The sequence below is a fragment of the Trichomycterus rosablanca genome, chromosome 7, assembly GCF_030014385.1.
Source record: "Trichomycterus rosablanca isolate fTriRos1 chromosome 7, fTriRos1.hap1, whole genome shotgun sequence".
NCBI lineage: Eukaryota > Metazoa > Chordata > Actinopteri > Siluriformes > Trichomycteridae > Trichomycterus > Trichomycterus rosablanca.
Genome location: NC_085994.1, coordinates 31,894,083 through 31,916,061, shown reverse-complemented (window position 1 = coordinate 31,916,061; position 21,979 = coordinate 31,894,083). Strand labels below are relative to the sequence as shown.

At 41.3% G+C, this 21,979-nt stretch overlaps 1 protein-coding gene across 1 annotated transcript in view; it reads left to right on the top strand.

The window, feature by feature from the left end:
- plxna3 (plexin A3) overlaps positions 1-21,979 on the top strand; it is a 292,904-nt gene that overhangs the window by 218,052 nt on the left and 52,873 nt on the right. The window contains exon 10 of the mRNA XM_062999232.1: positions 2,967-3,167. Coding sequence (XP_062855302.1) covers positions 2,967-3,167 — 201 coding nt within the window. The remainder of the gene's footprint in view (positions 1-2,966; positions 3,168-21,979) is intronic.

Below are 21,979 nucleotides of genomic sequence, written 5' to 3'. Positions count from 1 at the left end.
TTCCCCGTCTCTGTTTAGGCTGCAGTTGCTACAGTAATGAAAATCATAGTAGCCAATCATGTCTGTTTAGGCAGTCGGTACACAGACATTATATATATATACAGTGTATCACAAAAGTGAGTACACCCCTCACATTTCTGCAAATATTTTATTATATCTTTTCATGGGACAACACTATAGAAATAAAACTTGGATATAACTTAGAGTAGTCAGTGTACAACTTGTATAGCAGTGTAGATTTACTGTCTTCTGAAAATAACTCAACACACAGCCATTAATGTCTAAATAGCTGGCAACATAAGTGAGTACACCCCACAGTGAACATGTCCAAATTGTGCCCAAATGTGTCAATATTTTGTGTGACCACCATTATTATCCAGCACTGCCTTAACCCTCCTGGGCATGGAATTCACCAGAGCTGCACAGGTTGCTACTGGAATCCTCTTCCACTCCTCCATGATGACATCACGGAGCTGGTGGATGTTAGACACCTTGAACTCCTCCAGCTTCCACTTGAGGATGCGCCACAGGTGTTCAATTGGGTTTAGTCCATCACCTTTACCTTCAGCTTCCTCAGCAAGGCAGTTGTCATCTTGGAGGTTGTGTTTGGGGTCGTTATCCTGTTTTCGAAGGGAGGGGATCATGCTCTGTTTCAGAATGTCACAGTACATGTTGGAATTCATGTTTCCCTCAATGAACTGCAGCTCCCCAGTGCCAGCAACACTCATGCAGCCCAAGACCATGATGCTACCACCACCATGCTTGACTGTAGGCAAGATACAGTTGTCTTGGTACTTCTCACCAGGGCGCCGCCACACATGCTGGACACCATCTGAGCCAAACAAGTTTATCTTGGTCTCGTCAGACCACAGGGCATTCCAGTAATCCATGTTCTTGGACTGCTTGTTTTCAGCAAACTGTTTGCTGGCTTTCTTGTGCGTCAGCTTCCTTCTGGGATGACGACCATGCAGACCGAGTTGATGCCGTGAGCGGCGTATGGTCTGAGCACTGACAGGCTGACCTCCCACGTCTTCAACCTCTGCAGCAATGCTGGCAGCACTCATGTGTCTATTTTTTAAAGCCAACCTCTGGATATGACGCCGAACACGTGGACTCAACTTCTTTGGTCGACCCTGGCGAAGCCTGTTCCGAGTGGAACCTGTCCTGGAAAACCGCTGTATGACCTTGGCCACCATGCTGTAGCTCAGTTTCAGGGTGTTAGCAATCTTCTTATAGCCCAGGCCATCTTTGTGGAGAGCAACAATTCTATTTCTCACATCCTCAGAGAGTTCTTTGCCATGAGGTGCCATGTTGAATATCCAGTGGCCAGTATGAGAGAATTGTACCCAAAACACCAAATTTAACAGCCCTGCTCCCCATTTACACCTGGGACCTTGACACATGACACCAGGGAGGGACAACGACACATTTGGGCACAATTTGGACATGTTCACTGTGGGGTGTACTCACTTATGTTGCCAGCTATTTAGACATTAATGGCTGTGTGTTGAGTTATTTTCAGAAGACAGTAAATCTACACTGCTATACAAGCTGTACACTGACTACTCTAAGTTATATCCAAGTTTCATGTCTATAGTGTTGTCCCATGAAAAGATATAATGAAATATTTGCAGAAATGTGAGGGGTGTACTCACTTTTGTGATACACTGTATATACTGTATATACTGTATATACAGTATATATATACATATTCCTTTATTGATCCCCATGGGGGAAATTCGAGATTATATATACAGCCTATATTTATGTATATAGCTTATAACAGATAAGCCATAACATTAAAACCACCTTATTGTGTGGTGGATCATTCTCAGCACTGTTGTGACACTGACAGTGACACTGATGGTGGTGTGTTAGTGTGTGTTGTGCTGGTATGAGTGCATAAGACACAGCAATGCCGATGGAGTTAACAATACATATATATATATATATATATAATCTGACTCTTTGTTATTTAAATGCTGTTTTCCCAGATGTATGATAGGCTTGAGTGAAAACATGACAATAATCAATTATATACACTATATAAGTGTGTAGACAACTAACCTTAAGCTTGTTGCACATCCTATTCCAAACCAGAGGGCATTAATATAAAGTCAGTTCATCCAAATTCCCACAAGTGTGAAGGCTGGTATAGCGGAAAAGGTGGGAATTTGTGCCCATTTTGTCAAAAAGAGCATTTGTGAGGGGAGAGACTGATGTTGGACAAGAAGCTTATGATCAGTGTTACACTTTATTCCAAAGGTTTAATGGTTTTCTTGGCTACTGATGTTTCTTCAGATCGAATTTGTTCATTCACGTCTTTAGGGCAATTATGCTGGAATAGGCAGGCGTCTATATCATTATATCATTAAACCTTTGCTTTTATAGTGTATTTAAATATATATTTTCAACTTTCACATTCCCAACTTGAACCTGTTGGAGTCACATCTTTGCAATTGCTCATCCTACTCTGTGATGAAATTTCTCATCAGTATGGAGGCTGGTACACTGTTATTAGTTGGAGTGTCAATACCACTGGCTTTGATGAATGTTTCGATCAGTTCCAGCCAGACAGGGCTGTAATGATTTCACCAATGCTGGGCGAGGCTCAGCACTGAGGACGACATTCATTTACCGCTTCATCAATGTGGTGCGTTGAGGAAAACCCGCAGCTCGTAAAGCTGGTGAGGAACGCAGCAGCTTTGTAATGGGCTTTTTAACCTCCCTTTGTGCAGCCTTTCTTCTCTAACAAGCTTTCTTTCACTTCCACAACAGCTGGCACTCTGTGTGAGAATGCTGGTCCTTTTGAACCAGTGATAGGTATTGTTCTCATCCCAGTCGAATAGAAGTAATAGCGCTTTAAAAAAAAAAAAAACTGGCATCCTATGAAACAGGTCCAAGTGCTTTTTTATTGTACTTGCTATGCTATGAAAGCTTTAACATCTTCTCTTTTTATTTTCTAGGGATGCCCCCAGATCCTACAAAGCAGTGACATTCTGGTTCCAGCAGGCATAGTTCGGCCGGTCACACTGCGTGCCCGGAATCTCCCCCAGCCCCAGTCAGGTCAGAAGAACTACGAGTGCGTGTTCAACATTCAGGGAAAGGTTCAGCGCGTCCCAGCCGTCCGCTTCAACAGCTCCTGTATACAGTGCCAGAACACATCGGTAAGCCCTGCGTTTAATTCCAGAGCTCTCATCTACTTGATCTAAATTTCTGATGAGGGATCATGGTTAGAAACTTGTCTGTGCCCATATATTAATAGGACTAGTTTGAATATACGCATTAAAATGTACATGGAACAGTGGTCGCTTGCATGGTTTAAAATGTATATCAAGCTTTAGCAAAAAACAGCTTGAAAACCACTGTTCTTATATGATTTCATAGCAATGAAGATCACATGTCCGGTTAACCCTGGGGATGGTCACTTTTAGATCAGGCGTGGCTTGAGCAGTCCAAATGGCAGCAGATGGATGTTAGGCACCAAAATGCTAATTGAAAAAGAAGAAATCTGATGGCTTGTATTTGGATAATGTGACCTGGATAAAATGTACTTAGGTTGAAAAAATACCACTCCTAGGTAATATATACACTGATCAGCCATAACATTAAAACTACCTCCTTGTTTCTACACTCACTGTCCATTTTATCAGCTCTACTAACCATATAGAAGCACTTTGTAGTTCTACAATTACTGACTGTAGTCCATCTATTTCTTTACATACCTTTTTAGCCCCCCTTTCACCCTGTTCTTCAATGGTTCAACTGACATGGTGGTGGTGTGTTAGTGTGTGTTGTGCTGGTATGAGTGGATCAGACACAGCAGTGCTGCTGGAGTTTTTAAATACCGTGTCCACTCACTGCCCACTCTATGAGACACTCCTACCTAGTTGGTTCACCTTGTAGATGTAAAGTCAGAGACGATCGCTCATCTATTGCTGCTGTTTGAGTTGGTCATCTTCTAGACCTTCATCAGTGGTCACAGGACGCTGCCCACGGGGCACTGTTGGCTGGATATTTTTGTTTGGTGGACTATTCTCAGTCCATCAGTGACAGTGAGGTGTTTAAAAACTCCAGCAGCGCTGCTGTGTCTGATCCACTCATACCAGCACAACACACACTAACACACCACCACCACCCAATTAATACCTACTCTGTAGTGGTCCTGACCATTGAAGAACAGCATGAAAGAGGGCTAACAAAGCATGCAGAGAAACAATTATTACAGTCACTAATTGTAGAACTACAAAGTGCTTCTATATGGTAAGTATATACAGTATATATATATATATTGTTGGTGACAAAAAAGGCTCATATATATTAGTGTATATAAGTGTGTAGTTGGAAAAAAAACTCGAATTAAGGTTGTGGTTTCCTTTCAATTTCTGGTTTTGTAAAAAGCAACATAATCATGAATACAGCTTACCTTCAGCACCATCATTCATCATCTGCACATGAATTGTAGTTTAATCCAGATGGTATTTAAACAAGTGTGACAGCCGCACATGTTTCTACAGACTGGTTATATAGAGCTAACTCTCTTACTGTATCTGTGTACTGAGTACTCGATCATTGTTAGTCTGCTGGAGACGCAGTGAGGATTTTCTCTGAAAATGCACAGAACAAGTACAGATGATTTAAAGGCGAAAAGAAAAAGAGAGACCTCAATGCCTAACAGACTTTTCTCTATTTAAGCAAAAAATGGCCGAGTCAGGGGTTTAAACACAAAGTCATTTAGTTTCTTCTGTTCACTTTCAAGTTCTTTAATTTCTCTTCTATTCTTCCGCTCCTCCTTTCCCTCTTTCTGATTTGTATTTTTTACTTCTTTAGTTCTCATTTCATGTATTCTTGTTATATTTCTGTTGTATTTTTATATTTCATGAAATGATAACAGCTGAAATGAAATAGGTTTTGTTGAAGTTGTATTTAGCCTATTTTTGACATTGCACATTAGAGGCACTTCTTTTCTTTAAATACACAGTCAAATACACTATAAATAAATATTCAGACTAAAATAAATAGACCGAAATATATCATATAATATATAATAATAATATAATATCTGTTAGTGCTCACCATATCAGATCATTCTGGTCCACATTCTTGATTTATATACTGTATGTCTTTGTTGACACAACCCTCCTTATTATTATTTGGGCTTGGAAATTACAAGGAGATTACACTGACTGTAGGTAGAATGGTTAGGCTGGTTGTCCCCTTCCTCAGACATAGCCAATCATTTATTCTTTTTATACGTCTGTTGTATTTTTATATTCCATGAAATGATAAGAGCTGAAATGAAAGGTTTTACTGCAGTTATATTTAGCCTATTTTTGACATTGTACATTAAAATACTTCATTTTCTTATACGGAAATTTCTTAAAATACCCAGTCATATTAAATTTAAATTAAATCCTTAAAACAAAATAGACTAAAATAAATATGCAGCAGGGTGCACTAGCAAATGAAAAGATAAACACATAAAACATGTTGTTTGCTAACCATTAACCTAGACTAAGTCCTTGATACAATAATGTAGTTCTGTATAATAACTGTTTTTTCCCTTCATTTCAGCTGCTCTCATAATCAGTGGTCACCATATCAGATCATTCTGGTCCACATACCTGATTTGGCACAGTTTATATACTGTATGCCTTTGTTTACGCAACCCTTCTTATTATTATCTGGGCTTGGGAACGGCAAGGAGAGCACACTGACTGTAGTTAGATTGGCTAGGCTGGTTTCCCCCTCCCTCAGACATAGCCAATCATGTCTGTATGGACAGCTCAAACCTCGGTATTTTACCTCTGCACCACCTGAGCACCCATAGTTCTTTATAATAATAACAACAACAATATTAATAATAATTCTTATTCATTGCTTTTGAGGCCAAATTGTAAAGTGCTTGGTGTAGGTGATATGAAATGGAAGGTACATTTTATTTGCCATATATAAATATAGATTTGTTCAGTACAATACAATTCTTTTCTGTATATCCCAGCATGTTTGAATTGGTCAGAGGGCAGGGTCAGCCATTGTACAGCACCCCTGGAGCCAAGCCAAGCCAAGCCACCCAACAGTGGCTGCATGTCAGAGCCAGTATTCGATCCTAAAATCTTCTGATTGATAGCCCAAAGCTTGTCTGCTAGGCTAGCATTGTCCGTTAAAGAAGAGTAGAGTAGGTGTAAGAGAAATATTTTCCACCAGTTGAGCTATTAATGATCCTTGTGATTAACAGAACACCATATTGCACAGTTTTATTAAGGCTTTAAAAACTGAACACCAAACTAGTTAAAATCATTATAGGATTTTAAAACATGGACAGATGTTTCCAAATGTCTTAAATCCTATCAGCAGAAAAATTCCCCCCGGGAGTCTTGTAAAATAATTAGCCTGGAGCTGGATGTGGCCTGAAATGCAGACTGACAGGACGTTGGATGTAGGATTGGAACCAAAGCGTGTGCCTTGTGACCCCAGAGGTCATGGGTTACCCGCCTTTTCTGTGTTCTTGGACAGGACAATTGATGTGCCGTAGAAATTCATTGATGAGCATCAGGTCCGTGGGCCATTCTGGACAGCCATTGATTGTTGTCCTGTGGTTGGGTGACATGGCTGAAGACTCCTCAACAGGAAAGCTGCTGATTCTTCATCTGTTTCAGTTCAGCTTTTGTCCCACTATGCTCGATGTTTGCTTTTTAACCTCTGACCTACACCCTGCCTCAACCACTGCTATGCATCTCAATCTCAACCGAGACACCGCTTTGCCTCTTTGTCTTTATATGTCCAACAAGGGTTTTCAATAATTCAGGTTATTCTGAAATGGCTTGAGGGTCTTTGGCTACTCATCCACGCTGCTTCAGTTTGAACATTATAAGAACTTTTTAAAATAGTTTTTAAATAGTAGTTTTTGTGTTTTATGTGAGTATTCTACATTTTTTTTAGAAAATCACATTCTTGCATACTGATAGTGAGAGCAGCAGAAAGAGAGATTCACCACCAGACTGATTCTGAGCCCAAGTGCAAACACTGGACAGAATCCAAAAATCTAAAGTACAATCTAAAATGAGAACGAAAAGAACTGGGAGAATAAGCTAGAATTAAATCACCGCCTGGGGCAGGATTTGACACCAAACAGCAGAGTGTAGGAGTCGAATGGTAGACCGACATGCTGTTTGCAAAATTGGGATATAAGGATCCAAAAAGTACCACTCCTTGCACATCGTGACACCTGTGACCCTACGTGCAGCTAAAGGGATAGATCGCTAATGTAACCGAAACTGCGGCTAGCGAGCCAGCTACTCAGTCCACCATCCAGCTGACACATGGTCATGATTCCAATACTATTCTCCCAAACTAGACTAAACTAAACTCAGTGGGAATTCATTCCCAGAACTAATGAATCGATTCTTGAAAATATTGGCCAAGTACCTCACAGGGTAAGCTTTGTTTAATAAATCAGCACTGCACTGATCTCTGGGCTTTTCTTAAATAGCTCAGGAGTCAGGTGCAGCGCATCAGTGCTAATGAGTGCCAGGGCTTCTGGGGCCTGTAGACCAGTTGTGACTACAGCGGGTCGATTTACACTTCTCGCCACAAGAGGGAGAGGATAAATTTACTCGCCTGTTATGTTCGTCCACCACCGCTGAGATCCGGATTACACAGACATATCTGGCCATGTCTGACAGGTTGACAGGTCACCAGTCCATCACAGGGTAGACTCATACACACACACTCATACTTAGGGAAATTTTCAGTGTTTCCCATTGGTTGACTAAATTAAAGAAAGCAGCATTACAAATCAGTTATAACATTCATATTAGATGTTACAAACTCTAAATCTGTATGGGTTCCAGCTTAAGGGGGAACCCAACCCCAACAATCTCACTAATTTGCTAGATTTTCCTTCTTGCCCCATTTAGTTACTTCTTCTCTGTACCATCTTTGTTCCTGCGCTGGTGTGTAGGCATTGTAACATAAATCAATAGTCTGATTATCACTGACACAACAAACACAGAACACATCATGCCCTTATTCCCTTCTTCCTCCGTTTCTCCCTCTTTTGTACTCTTTTTTTTTTATTTCTCTCCCTCTCATATCATTTATCTTCTAAAGTGAAAAGCAATTCAACATGCTCCGGACTACACTCGCTCCCGAGGGGGGTGTATGTCATCATAGTCTCTTCCCTACCCCCATTACACACAGATACCCACACGCTTCTACACAACCCTACACACAAGACAACAAGCATCAATCACTGTTTCCATCAAAGCAAACGGTACGGCAGCCCCTCCTGAGCCGGATGGTCAGGTGACTCGGGTTACGCATACCATGCTAATGAAATTGTGATCGTCTCCAGATGGCTGACAGGTAATCAGTCAACATCATTCCACATTCATGTCGTACGTCTGGCGTGTAGAATGAGAGAGCGGGCACATGTCATCCATGGACTTCTCATCTTGTCAAGCTGTTTCGTAGCTGAAAAACCCGACCGGTTTGGAAAACGATCAAATGTACACAATTTTCCTGTTATTTCAAGTGTTGTTGTAGGTGTCCGACAGGCTTCTTTGGCTTTGCACTAAAGCTACTAACCAGTTATGTGATCTGCATATTATGTTACCTGTTGTGGAAGACTATCTCTCTATCTATTTGTTTTATTTATGTAAATACACATCATTCATTCATTTATTCATTGTCTGTTTTACCACCACTTTATCCTATTCAGGGTTGCGGTGGGTACAGTGTACTGGATGAAAGATCTGAACAGGTTGTCAGTCCATCACAGGGCAAACACGCTCATTTTTTAGTATTTCCAGTCAACCTGACTGCATGTCTTTGGACTGTGGGAGGAAACCAGAGCTCCCGGAGGAAACCTACACAGACACAGGGAGAACATGCAAACTCCACACAGAAAGTACCGGGACCACTCCACCTGGGGATCGAACAGATTCCATCACTGATTCTCAGCCACCCACCACTCCTTCCCCCAGACATAGCCAATCATGTCTGTATGTGGACACCCGGCCAGCCGATAGTACCGATATTCTGGGTCCCAGACGTAGTGGGTTAGCACAATTTACCACTGCGCCAACTGAATGCACCAAATACAAACATTTAAGGCACTTAACAGATGTACTATTCTGACAGATTACAATCCAAGCAATTGAAAAATGAGGACCTTGCTCAGGGGACCAACAGTGGCAACCTAGCAGGGGTGGTGCTTGAACCAGTGACCTTCCAATCAGGTTAAAACTAGGGCTGCCATGTCAAGCTGCATTACATATAATCTGCAATGTTATCATTTTATGACTTATATTTGGCAACCCAAGGTAAAAAATAGCTCACACGATTTATAATCATTCATAATCTCAACACACAGGTAACTCATGTTCACTACTGGAAAGACATCCTCTCTCTTCTGACCTATTCCTCCTCTTCTTTTTTTGGCTGCTACAGTTAGGGGTTGTCACAATAGATCTTTCAACGCTATCTTGCCCTGTCCTGAACGTCCTCTATAGTACTATAGAATTGTGCCTTTCTTCAATAGGGAGCCTTGATGTTTATAATAGGGAAGAATGTTAAACTACGATACTTATGGGAAACCACTAAATGTTTAATGGAGGGGCTCTGTGAGAGCTGACAGGACCGGAGGTGAACTGCTTTTAATGATTCGTTAGACCCTCGCCTCTGTATAATTACTTTATAGATAAAATAAACTAGAACCTAATCTAGCCCATCATCTCTGAGATCCAGGTTTGAGTCTCCTAACAAGACATTTACTCAGGAATATTTGGCCATGTCTGAGGGAGGTGGAAGGCTGAAGACCTGTGATGGATTGGCGCAGGGTATCCCTGCATAGCGTCCAGTGTTTCCCTGTGGAACAGAACTGCCAGCAATTCTGACCAGGATAAAATGTTTGATGAAATTTAAATGAAATGAACCCCTTCCTGTACTGGTGAATACCCAGCTCTTACATCGGAAGTGGATTGGAAATGAATAAATAGGAGCATAACATTCTAATTAAAATGTTTTGTCCATCCCAAAAACCTAACTTGGTTATTTCCATAAATCCAGGAAAGCATTACACACCATGTTAGTCACAAATAATTTAATTAACTGGCAGCAGCAGCCACTTGGCACACCTGTTAGACTTCATATGCTTTACTAGCTCTGTCATTTAAAAGACTGCACATTTTTTAAAAAGTGCTGAACCCTGAAAACCTCCGGAGTCATGGGTGTTGTGTTACGACCAGGTCGCCTGTTCTTATCTTGATGAAATAAGCTCCCTCAGGCCATGTCTCACACTGGTGCGGCGGCCCATTATTTTTGACAAATATCAAGTTAACTTGTTCTGTGTTCTCTCTAATTTCTCCGCTGCTTTCCCCCTCGGCATGGTCCCAACCCTTAGACAGCTGCCTTTTCAGATTGTCACAATACTGCTATTGTGCAGATTCAGAATCTCTCAGGAAATGAGGGACCGCACTGTACCCGCTTAATGTGCCAGTAAACGGTACGAGTTAGATTCTGATTTAATTTTGAGTGGAAATCAACGACTGAGAGATATGTAATTATTATATGCAGTGGAAGTCGCTAAAGGGAAACTATTGAATTAATAATTATTGTACAGATGCTGACAGTTAATTTATTACATGTCAGGAAATAAATCAAATACATAATTAGACTCTACATCACTCAAAGTCTACCAGCGTATACCTTAGGTGTGTGTGTATATATGCCTGTCTGTTTTCTTACCTTCCAAAATGGTGCAGTTGGTTGTTTTTTATTGTTTATTTATTTTTACAGCATTTTTTCATTGTAATACAAGCCTCCTGTATGCAGTATGGTCATTTTTACTAATATGCATATATTCATAATATATGCATATAAAACCTTTTTTCTTATTTTTCAATTTTGCTCTCAATCGAATTGTATCCAATTACCCAATTGCATTTTTGCTTACTCACTTAGTCATTCAGCAGAGACTAACACTCGTCCCCTCCAACACGTGTGCAGTAGCCCGAAGACCCGTGTTACACTCAGAGAGTCATGCACCTATCTCCGTTAACCCTCGTCTCTGTGCAGGCACTATTGACCTGCCAGCAGACGTCGTAGTTGCATCAGTTACAAGGAACCACCCTCCGACAATCCGTCCCTTGTAGTTGAGCCGATCATTGTTTGTAAAGGCAGCCATGCTGCTGGTAGATTTGAACTCGGGAGTTTGAGATGTCAGCTCTGGTGTGCTATTGGGTTTTACCACTGCACCACTCAAGCGCCCTAAAACTCTGCTCTTTAAGTCTCTTTAATGAGTTTTTACAGTATTTTCAAACTTCTTTAAGTGTATTAAAACCTATTGTAAGAACAGCATTTTTTAATGTATCAATATTAGTTGTAGAAGGTCTTAGTCTGAACTGGATATTGTTTTGGAAGGAAGGATGGAAGTGGCTCAAACCCTCCTCAACTAACCTGCGTACTTCTGACATCAGCAAAGCAGCACACAACCTGCAAGCATCTGATCAGTTTCATCTCTATTTACATATACTTCATATACTTTATGTGCTTTATTCTGGCCACTATTGTGGTGGGTCTTGTATTGCCTGATGATCTGGTGCAAGGTGACACACACTCACCCATTCACTCAAGGATACATAGGGAAGGTAGGATGTACGTTTTTGGTCATTTACATTACATTTTCTGCATTAAGCAGATGCTTTTATCCACAGCGACTTACAGTTGTGACAGTATACAATCTAAGCAATTGAGGGTTAAGGGTCTTGCTCGAGGGCCCAACAGTGGCAATCTGGTGATGGTGGGGTTTGAACCGGCAACCTGCTTATTACTAGTCTAGTACCTAAACCACTAAACGACAGCTGCCCTGGTCAGTGGGAGAAATTCAAGAATAACCTAAAAAAAAAAAACAGGATTTACAGAGAGCATTAAACCTTGGTTACAGACATGGTCTTGCTCAGAGCCCAACAGTGGCAACCTGGCGATGGTGGGGCTTGAACTGGAAACCTTCTTACTACTAGTCCAGTACCTTAACCACTAAGCTACAGCTGCCCTAGTCAGTGGGAGAAATGCAAGAATAACTAAAGGAAAACCATGTCGATTTACAGAGACCATTAATTCTTGGTTACAGGCATGGACCAGAAGTGACGATCAAACCTAATCACCTCGGGACCCATATTGCTGTGCGACACCCACTCTACCATGCACTGACCGGATCCATTATGAATGTATTGCTTAAGGCATCATAAACATATAGATTTCTTACCTATTACTCTACCTCATGAGTTAGATGAATCACAGTGGCTCTGGCGCTCTCTGCCTAAGACACTTCAGTTCATTTTTTTTATTATTTCTGAACAAACGGACAAAATAACTGAGGCATTGAGAAAGAACCTGTGTTGCTAAGCGCCGCTGACCCCTTAGCGACAGGCACCCGTCGTGTTACTGGGGAAGTAATTAGCACTGAGGCCTTTCCCCCCCACAATGCCTAAGTTATGAAGTAGGCTCTTAAGAGAGCGCCTTACAAAGAAGGCCATTAGCCTCTGTGCAGGGTATTTCAGGCTTACTGAATAAAAACACTTACTGTTATTTTTGTCAAGCTTTTTAAACCATCTCACCCTCATTGTTCTATTATTTTCATCAAGTGCTAATCAGGCATTAGAGGTTTTGTGCTGCACCATGGAGAGGAACATGCAAAGAAAGAAAAAAAGTTATTTTTTATGTTCTTCTTCATTGTAACAGTCTGGTGCAAACTCGAGCTGCAAGTTTTCAGCTGTAAGCTTGGAAAAGTCACACAGGAAACTTTGTTGTATATAAGCGCCCATATACACCGACCAGGCATACCATTATCACCACTGACAGGTGAAGTTAGTGGGTGGGATATTAGGCAGCAAGTGACCATTTTATTCTCAAAGTTGATGTTAGAAGCAGGACAAATGGGCAAGCGTAAGGATTTGAGCGAGTTTGACAAAGGCCAAATTTTGATGGCTAGACGACTGGGTTAAAGCATCTTCAAAACTGCAGCTCTTGTGGGGTGTTCCCAGTCTGCAGTGGTCAGTATCTATCAAAAGTGGTCCAAGGAAGAAACAGTGGTAAAGTGACGACAGGGTCATGGGCGACCAAGGCTCATTGATGCACGTGGGGATCGAAGGCTGGCCCGTGTCGTCCGATCCAACAGACGAGCTACTGTAGCTCAAATTGCTGAAGAAGTTAATGTTGGTTCTGATAGAAAGGTGTCAGAATACACGGTGCATCACAGTTGCAGGGCTGTTTTGGCAGCAAAAGGAAGACCAACACAATATTAGGAAGGTGGTCATAATGTTATGCCTAATAGATGTAAATGCAATGTGGCATTAAGGTTTGCTTTAATATGCAAATGTGTATAGGTGCGTATTTCCAAAATGGCATAGTCTGTGTACTGGCTGAAGTTTTATTTTTTAAGAAATTAGCAGCAGCTCTTTATGACTACGCCCACCCAACACGATTTAAAGCGTGTCCTAGGGACATGAAGATTCAACATACATCCCTCTAATTCAGTGGTTCTCAACCTTTTTGTCACCTAGTTGGCAGCAAGTCTCAACAGTGAACAAAAGCTAAACATGTGGGCTGTACACATGCATTAACCTATATAAATAATAGGTGGGCGCTCAGGTGCCACAGCAGTCTATTACATTAGTCCACCACTGCTGAGATCCACGTTTGAATCTCAGCTGTGCTTTAGGCAGGCCTGGTGTCTACACAGACATGATTGGCTCTGTCACAGTGGCTGAAGCCCTTTGATGGATTGGCATTCTGTTCCGGGTATTCCTTCCTTACAACCATTGTTTTACGGTGAAACAAGCTGCAACACCACCATACTTATAGGACCGTGTCCTTATGGACCCTGCTTTGTGCACAGGGGCACAGTCATGCTGGGAGAGTAAAGGATATTCTCTAGTTGAAAGCATAGTATTATGTAGTGTTACGTATTATATTACACATTATATAAATTATTATATAAATCATTCTATACAACTCTTAGCAATGTGTGCAGTCGAAATACATGGACCTAATTTGAATAGGTGTCTGCATACTATTGGTCATATTGTGTTTGGGTTGCACATCTAACAACAGATAGATAAATATAAAATAACTTCAACCTTATATTGTGGCACATATTGACATTTCCAATAGTAGTGTCCTACAGTAACTTTATGATTAAGAGACCTGTAGTCCAGGCCCCAAAATTTCCATAGCCATATATGTCCAAGCAAGCGTAATTGATCCTGTTGTTTGTGGCGTCATTGGGGTCACCTTGAATGTTTGAGGGCTTGCAAGTTAGAGGGTTGGCTGTAAATGAGTGTATGATTTCCCTGTGATTAGTTGATGACCCTGTCCAAGGTGTATTACCAGTGTATCCAGGTGGCTTCTGATTGGGATAAATCAGTAAAATTGAACAAATTATCTTTATTACCATTAATAGCCTAGTTCCAAGAACCACCTGGAGAAAAAATCCACCTTCTGGACACAGTTCTACTTAGCATACAGTGAGACTTTGGGTTTTCTTCTCAACCTTGGTAAAATAAAAGTGTATTTCAATAATTCAGTCAGACATAATTGAATAATCCTTAAGTACACTTAGTCATATTAAGACATCATGACATACCATCTTTCTTTCTGGTTTCATAAACCCTTGACTTATTTTACCAGTGAAATTACAGTGTTAAATGACTGTTGCAGCAGGTGGCTTTATGGTTATAAGCTGAAGTTTAGTGTGTGGAATGAGCCTTAATCCTCAAGCGATCTCTGTATTAAGAGTCTCAGCTGGCGTGGAATCTGTAAATTAAGTAAGGGATATTCCTAAAAGTTCATGGTGGTCCTCCTGGGAAAAGAATCCTCACGATTTACGATGCAATGACACCAGATTAACCATTCATCCTGTCTCTGTTTTCAGTCCTCCAATTTTGTCTACTTTTTCTATATTATAAATATTTATTCACCTACTTTTGGGACCGTGTCATATCTTTACTTAAAGCTAAATAAAAATGACCCAGTCAAATCAGATTGTGTTAGTCTGGCAGAGACAGCCACTCTTTTTAGCTGCATCTGTATGAGCTATTATATCCCCCCACCCCACCCCAATTCCAATCTTCTGCACACTGTAATTAAAGTAATGACGCAACATGTGGTCGAGCGAATTATCCTCCTATTATTGCTTCTAGAAGCCTGGTAAGAGGATTCAGAAATTGGGTTAACTTTAAATAATGCACACGCCAGGCATATTCCCATATGTCATGCATGCTTTCTGCTGAGTCGGCACTAATTTGATAAGTTAAATTAAATGTACAGGAAAACCTCTGTCATTAAGTCACATTGATTTCTGTTCTGTCACTGAACACAGCAGGCATCGACGTGTCCAAGCCGAGCCAGCCAGCCATCGGCGATCTTTATCTAACTCTTAAGCAAACATCTTTAAAAGAATAAAATCACACTTAGTGTTTACAGGTCTCGTTCCTTATCGGAATTAATTACAGTTGCTTCGTTTACAAAAAAAAACGTGTATTTTTTTTTTTTTCAAGTTGCAGCGTATTTTCTCTTCCGAGTCAATATTTCTGCATGGCTATTCATCACTGTCAGCGCTGTAAACAGCACACTGTATTAACTTTACTGCACTAAGTAGATTGTTGAGCACATCATTTATTAGGAAATAGCTTTAAAAAAAAACTATTTATCCAGCTCGTCCTGTGCATCATGCTTACAGGAGGGGAACAGGACCAGGTGAAAATTGTGTACGTGATCTTTTGGTTTCAGAAAACTGTGATTGTGATTTATTTTAACCACTGGTACAGTATTATTTATTTATGTATTTATTAGGATTTTAGCGTCATGTTTTACACACAAGATTAATCAGTTCACAAGTTTAACATCAAACATAGTCATGGACAATTTTGTATCTCCAATTCACCTCACATGCATGTCTTTGGACTGTGGGAGGAAACCGGCGCTCCCCGAGGAGACCCACACAGACACGAGGAGAACATTTCACTTCACACAGAAAGGACCCAGACCGCCACACCTGGACTTTGAACCAAGGACCTTCTTGCTGTGAGGCAACAATTCTACCCACTGTGCCACCCAGTCCAGTATTAAAGGTCTTTAGCTGAATATATTGGGTGTTCTAGATTTAAAAGCAGGTGGCGCAGCAGTAAAAAAAAAATACACTAGCACCCCAGAGCTGGGATTTTACACACATCGTATCGAATCTCAGCTCTGCCATCCGGCTGGGCGGCTACATGAACAACGATTGGCTGTTGTTCACAGGGTGGGATGAGCTGAACCGGGGTTCCTCGTGACTGGTGCAATTACGACCTCTGCTGGCTGATTGATGGCGCCTGTGCAAAGTTGGTGAATAATGCTGATCAGTGCAGGGGAAAAGATGCAGTCGGTACTGCACACGTGTCGGAGGGGGCGTAACGGAATCAGGGTAATTGGATACGACTAGATTAGGGGAGAAAATTGGGGGGAAAGTTGGAGGGACAGGGAACATAAGGGCATAGTTATATTTAAAGTTTGGGCTAGCAGCTCTGTTAGTACTCATACCACATCACACACAATGTGCTTAACCAAACAGTGGAGCAGACAAAGCAAAATGTTGATCCAGACTTTTTTATATAAACATTATCATTTTTCCTTTGCTCGAGTCTTCAGTTGCTTTTAATATCATAACAAAGAAAAAAGCTTGGTTGAAAAAATAAACTGAAACAAGAACCCCAAGCGATGTCTGTTCCCACTTCTGTTTTTAAACACGCATTGAAAAGCTTCATTTGTTTTGGTGTGTGTCAGTGTGTTTGGGTTTGCTATTGGTGTTTGATGGGTTTGTGAGGTGGCAGTGAGAAGGCAAGGGGTGGTGGTTTGAGGTAAGAATACCTTTCTGTCATTTTCTGGTTGTTCCCAGTGACAGAATCAGGCCAGGCTGTCTCATCACGGCGCTGTGATGCTGTGGGAAGACAAGGCTGAGGAAAATCGATTCAGTCCTGGCACAGATAAGCTGTATTGTACAGGCCGACACAAAAGCCAGAGCGCTTTTACACTCGCCAGCTAATCTCCCCAAAGCTGCCCTGTCTTTCACCACAGAGGAGGCAATGTGCAAGAAAATACAACATATTACTCTATAATACACTGTGTATGAGTCTCTTTTATCACCAGCACTTATGCATGGCGACCTTTTATATACATTATTTAATTATTTACTGAGATTTAGCACTGCTGTCAGTCCGTTTATTCACATGCATTGCTGGACTTAATCCCAAATTGCAAAATGGATGGTCCTTTTCGGAGATTTTTCTTCCTTTTTATAGCTTTCCGTGTATTTACTAGCACTTTTTGTAAAGCTCAGAATCTTTATTTAAACCCAATTTAAGTTTTAAATGTAAGACTTTTTAGAAGCCCTATGAATAAACTTCTAAAAGCCTGTTGTTGTGGCATTTATGCTTTATTCAAACAGAATGAGGATCATAGCTGTCCATCAGCTAACTTGAATTAAGTTTTGAGTTTTTAAATCCCTCACTGCTGGACTGAGAATAGTCCACCAACCAAAAATATATCCAGCCAACGGCGCCCGTGGGCGGCACCCTGTGACCACTGATGAAGGTCTAGAAAATGACCGATCGTGATGAGCGATCGTCTCTGACTTTACATCTACAAGGTGGACCAACTAGGTAGGAGTGTCTAATAGAGTGGACAGTGAGTGGACACGGTATTTAAAAACTCCAGCAGCGCTGCTGTGTCTGATTCACTCACACCAGCACAACACACACTAACACACCACCACCATGTCATTGTCACTGCAGTGCTGAGAATGATCCACCACCTAAATAATACCTGCTCTGTGGGGGTCCTGTGGGGGTCCTGACCATTGAAGAACGGTGTGAAAGCAGACTAATAAAGTATGTAGAGAAACAGATGGACTACAGTCAGTAATTGTAGAACTACGAAGTGCTCCTATATGGTAAGTGGAGCTGATAAAATGCACAGTGGGTGTAGAAACAAGAAGGTGGTTTAATGTTATGGTTGATTGGTGTAAGTTGCGTTTTCAATACTCTCAGGGAGTATCTTTGCTTCCTGCCAGGTTTTCAAACTTGATGCTCTCCTTTTACTGAAATCTAACTGGTGGCTGGAGGGTCTTGGCATTAGCTCACACCATTGACATGCCATCCATGTTGCCAAACAGCTTGGGTCAACAAAAAGCAAAGCACACACATGCATTTGCACATAATGATACCTATTTTCTTAACTAATAGCTTTGACAATACTGCCACATATGTGCCTTAAAGCATTGGCTACATCCCAGAATACCACATACTAAAGAGTTTTTCATTGTGTTTTCTGTGTGGATATATTTCCTAGGTCCATGTTGTTTTTTCTCAGGTAATCAGGTTCCATCACCTCCCAAAATGGACCTGTCACCCTTCCTTCAGACATAGTCAATCATGTCTGTATTACGGACGCTTGATATTGGACGGTTTTATATTTTAAGACTTGCATCAGGATGTGTCAGACATAATTAAAAAGTGCTTCGTAGGCATGATCTACCTGACTAGTTAGTCAGTTTTGAGAAGACGCCTCTCATGAGCTTAAGTGAACGTTGCCTGACAAATTCTGTAATAAGCTAATTGTGTTTACACACTGACCTTCCTGGCTTGTGGTGTTAACCAAGTCATCCTTTATTGACCCCAATTATGCTGCAAGCAGAAGCACAGCTGGATTTGTGAGGCCATCGGGAGCCTGGTGTCAACAGGTTGAAAGAGCAACGCTTCTGCCTTTCGTCACCTATGGCAAGGCACGGCGCGCTTCACTTCCTTTCAGATATTTTCCTCAGAGCAGCTGGAAAACAACTCAACACCAATGCGCACTCTTAAGGTTATTTTCCGTTCTCCCTTGCCTCTCAGTCTGTTCATGCTGTAGTGTGTTTGGCTGGTAGTGATGGATTGATCCAGCATGGTTGAATGAGCAATGTGTAGCAGTTGACGTTTCCCTCAGTCCTAATGACCGGTTGAAAGTATGGATGACTTGTTCTTCCAAGCCCTTCTGCACTTTTTGGTTTTGCCGTATATGGAAATTAAAGTGGTGTGGCCTCTCTGCAGGAGCTCTCAGTCCACCGAGCAGACCTTATGATGCTAGTATCTATTCCAAAACACTTTAAGGTGGTAGGCAGTAAAGGTAGGTTTATTTACTGGGAGGAAACCTAAAGATCACCTTTACTTTCCCTCTTTGTTATTGTGAAAGATGCAATCGATGGTGCTGCTCAGCGATATTCTCGCTGGGTTGGTTCAGCTAAGTGCTTCGAACGCTTTTGTTAATTAAATCGTGCATACCCCCCTCCGCCCCTACCCCAAGTGTTACAGCGGAATAAAGTCTTGTTTACTTTACTGCAGCTTTCTATTACACACTGTGCAACTTTGAGAAGTATCACACTTCTTTCTGTGGACTCATTTAAATACTCTAAACCTTCTCCTTAATATACATTGAGTTATATTCTTCATATTCTCAGTTTTCCTTATTGTGGTTTCTCATACTTTATACAACAGGTATTTCTGAGCAGTTTAATTGGATTAAAACATTCTAACCATATGCACTTGTCTTATTACACCATGATTTTTCACCATACCTGTAACAGTAACAGCTCTCTCAACATTGATAGACAGTTTGTCCTTTATTCAGTTAAAAACTGAATAAAGGGTGTTCAGGTGGCGCACTGGTCTAACAACATACTAGTCTTATCACCACTGAGATCTTGAGGATGCAAGTTCAAATCTCAGCTTGGCTATCAACCTGGCCAGGCATCCATCAGATACAATTGACTATGTCTGTGACCGGGGCGGTTGACAAGGTTTCATTGCTATTGTGCAAATATGAACTCTGGTGTCTGGTCAGCCAGGCGTCCATCAGATACAATTGACTGTGTCTGTAACAGGGGCGGTTGACCAGGTTTCATTGCAATTGTGCAAATATGAACTCTGGTGTCCGGTCAGGGTGCCTGACCACACAAGTAGTGGAGAATTATGGAATAGAATAACATAACACTTTATACATGATCTGACAGGCAAAAAAAGAAGCAGTCATGGGCTGCACTTGTTTCAGAGGGGATGTGTAATTGTTCGTCCCTCAGAAATTGCAATGGGTAGGTGGACACTTAATTGTGTTTATAACATATTCCCTGCATTAAAGCGCTTAGGTGGCGAAGCGGTCTATTACGTTAGCCCATCACCACCCAGATGCATTTGATTCTCAATACTGACTGGGTGTCTACACAGACATGAGTGCCTGTGTCTGGCGGGGGGGTTCCAAAGTCCTGCAATAGATTGACGCATTGTCCAGAGGGCGGCATGGTGGCTAAGTGGGTAGCACTGTCTCCTCACAGCAAAAGGTCCTGGGTTTGATCCCCAGGTGGGGCGGTCCGGCTCCTTTCTCCCCGTGTTCGTGTGGGTTTCCTCCGGGTGCTTCGGTTTCCTCACACAGTCCAAAGACATGCAAGTGAGGTGAATTAGAGATACTAAATTGTCCAGGACTGTGTTTGATATAACCTTGTGAACTGATGAACCTTGTGTAATGAGTAACTACCGTTCCTGTCATGAATGTAACACAAGAGTGTAAAACATGACGTTAAAATCCTAATAAACAAACAAACAAACACATTGTCCAGAGTATTCCTGACTTGTGCCCAGTGGTATTTGGTGGAACCAAACCTTTCAGAATAATGCAGTAGATGAAAATGAAATGAAACATTTCCTGTGTTTGTTTATATACCAGGTATTTGGTTTTGATTTATTTCTAGAATGGAACATTGTGTTGTTTTGTGGTGGAACTACATATCTGGTAAAATAAATTCGGTATAATAAAGACTTTTAGGCCAAGCTATTTTAACCACTAATGTGGTTTCTTTGCTTTATTCTTTATTTTGCAAAAATCAGTAAAACATTATTATTTTACTGTGCAGAACACACTCACCTTTGTGTTCTGTTTCTAAAGTAATTCCCCTCTAAAGACCTGGAACATTGTGTGAATGCCTTTTATTGGTAATTAACTTTTTTTCAGGATGTACCCTCTGCACATTTACTATAAAAGATCAGTCATATGTGATAATACATCGATCAGCCTTAACATTAAAACCACCTCCTTGTTTCTACACACATTATCCGTTTTATCGGCTTCACTTACCATATAGAAGCACTTTGTAGTTCTACAATTACTGACTGTAGTCCATCTGTTCCTCTACATGCTTTGTTAGCCCCCTTTCATGCTGTTCTTCAATAGTCAGGACTCTCCCAGGACCACTACAGAGTAGGTATTATTTGGGTGGTGGATCATTCTCAGCACTGCAGTGACACTGACATGGTGATGGTGTGTTAGTGTGTGTTGTGTTGGTATGAGTGAATAAGACACAGCAACGCTGCTGGAGTTTTTAAACACCTCACTGTCACTTTTGGACTGAGAATAGTCCATCAACCAAAAATATCCAACCAACAGCGCCCTATGGGCAGCGTCCTGTGACCACTGATGAAGGTCTAGAAGATGACCGAATCAAACAGCAGCAATAGATGAGCGATCGTCTCTGACTTTACATCTACAAGGTGGACCAACTAGGTAGGAGTGTCTAATAGGGTGGACAGGATATTTAAAAACTCTATCAGTGCTGCTGTGTCTGATCCACTCATACCAGCACAACACACACTAACACACCACCACCATGTCAGTGTCACTGCAGTGCTGAGAGTGATCCACCACCTAAATAATATCTGCTCTGTGGTGGCCCTGTGGTGGACCTGAGCATTGAAGAACAGGGTAAAATCAGGTTAAAAATGTATGTAGAGAAACAGATGGACTACAGTCAGTAATTGTAAAACTACAAAGTGCTTCTACATGGTAAGTGGAGCTGATAAAATGGACAGTGAGTGTAGAAACAAGGAGGTGGTTTTAATGTTATGACTGATCGGTGTAT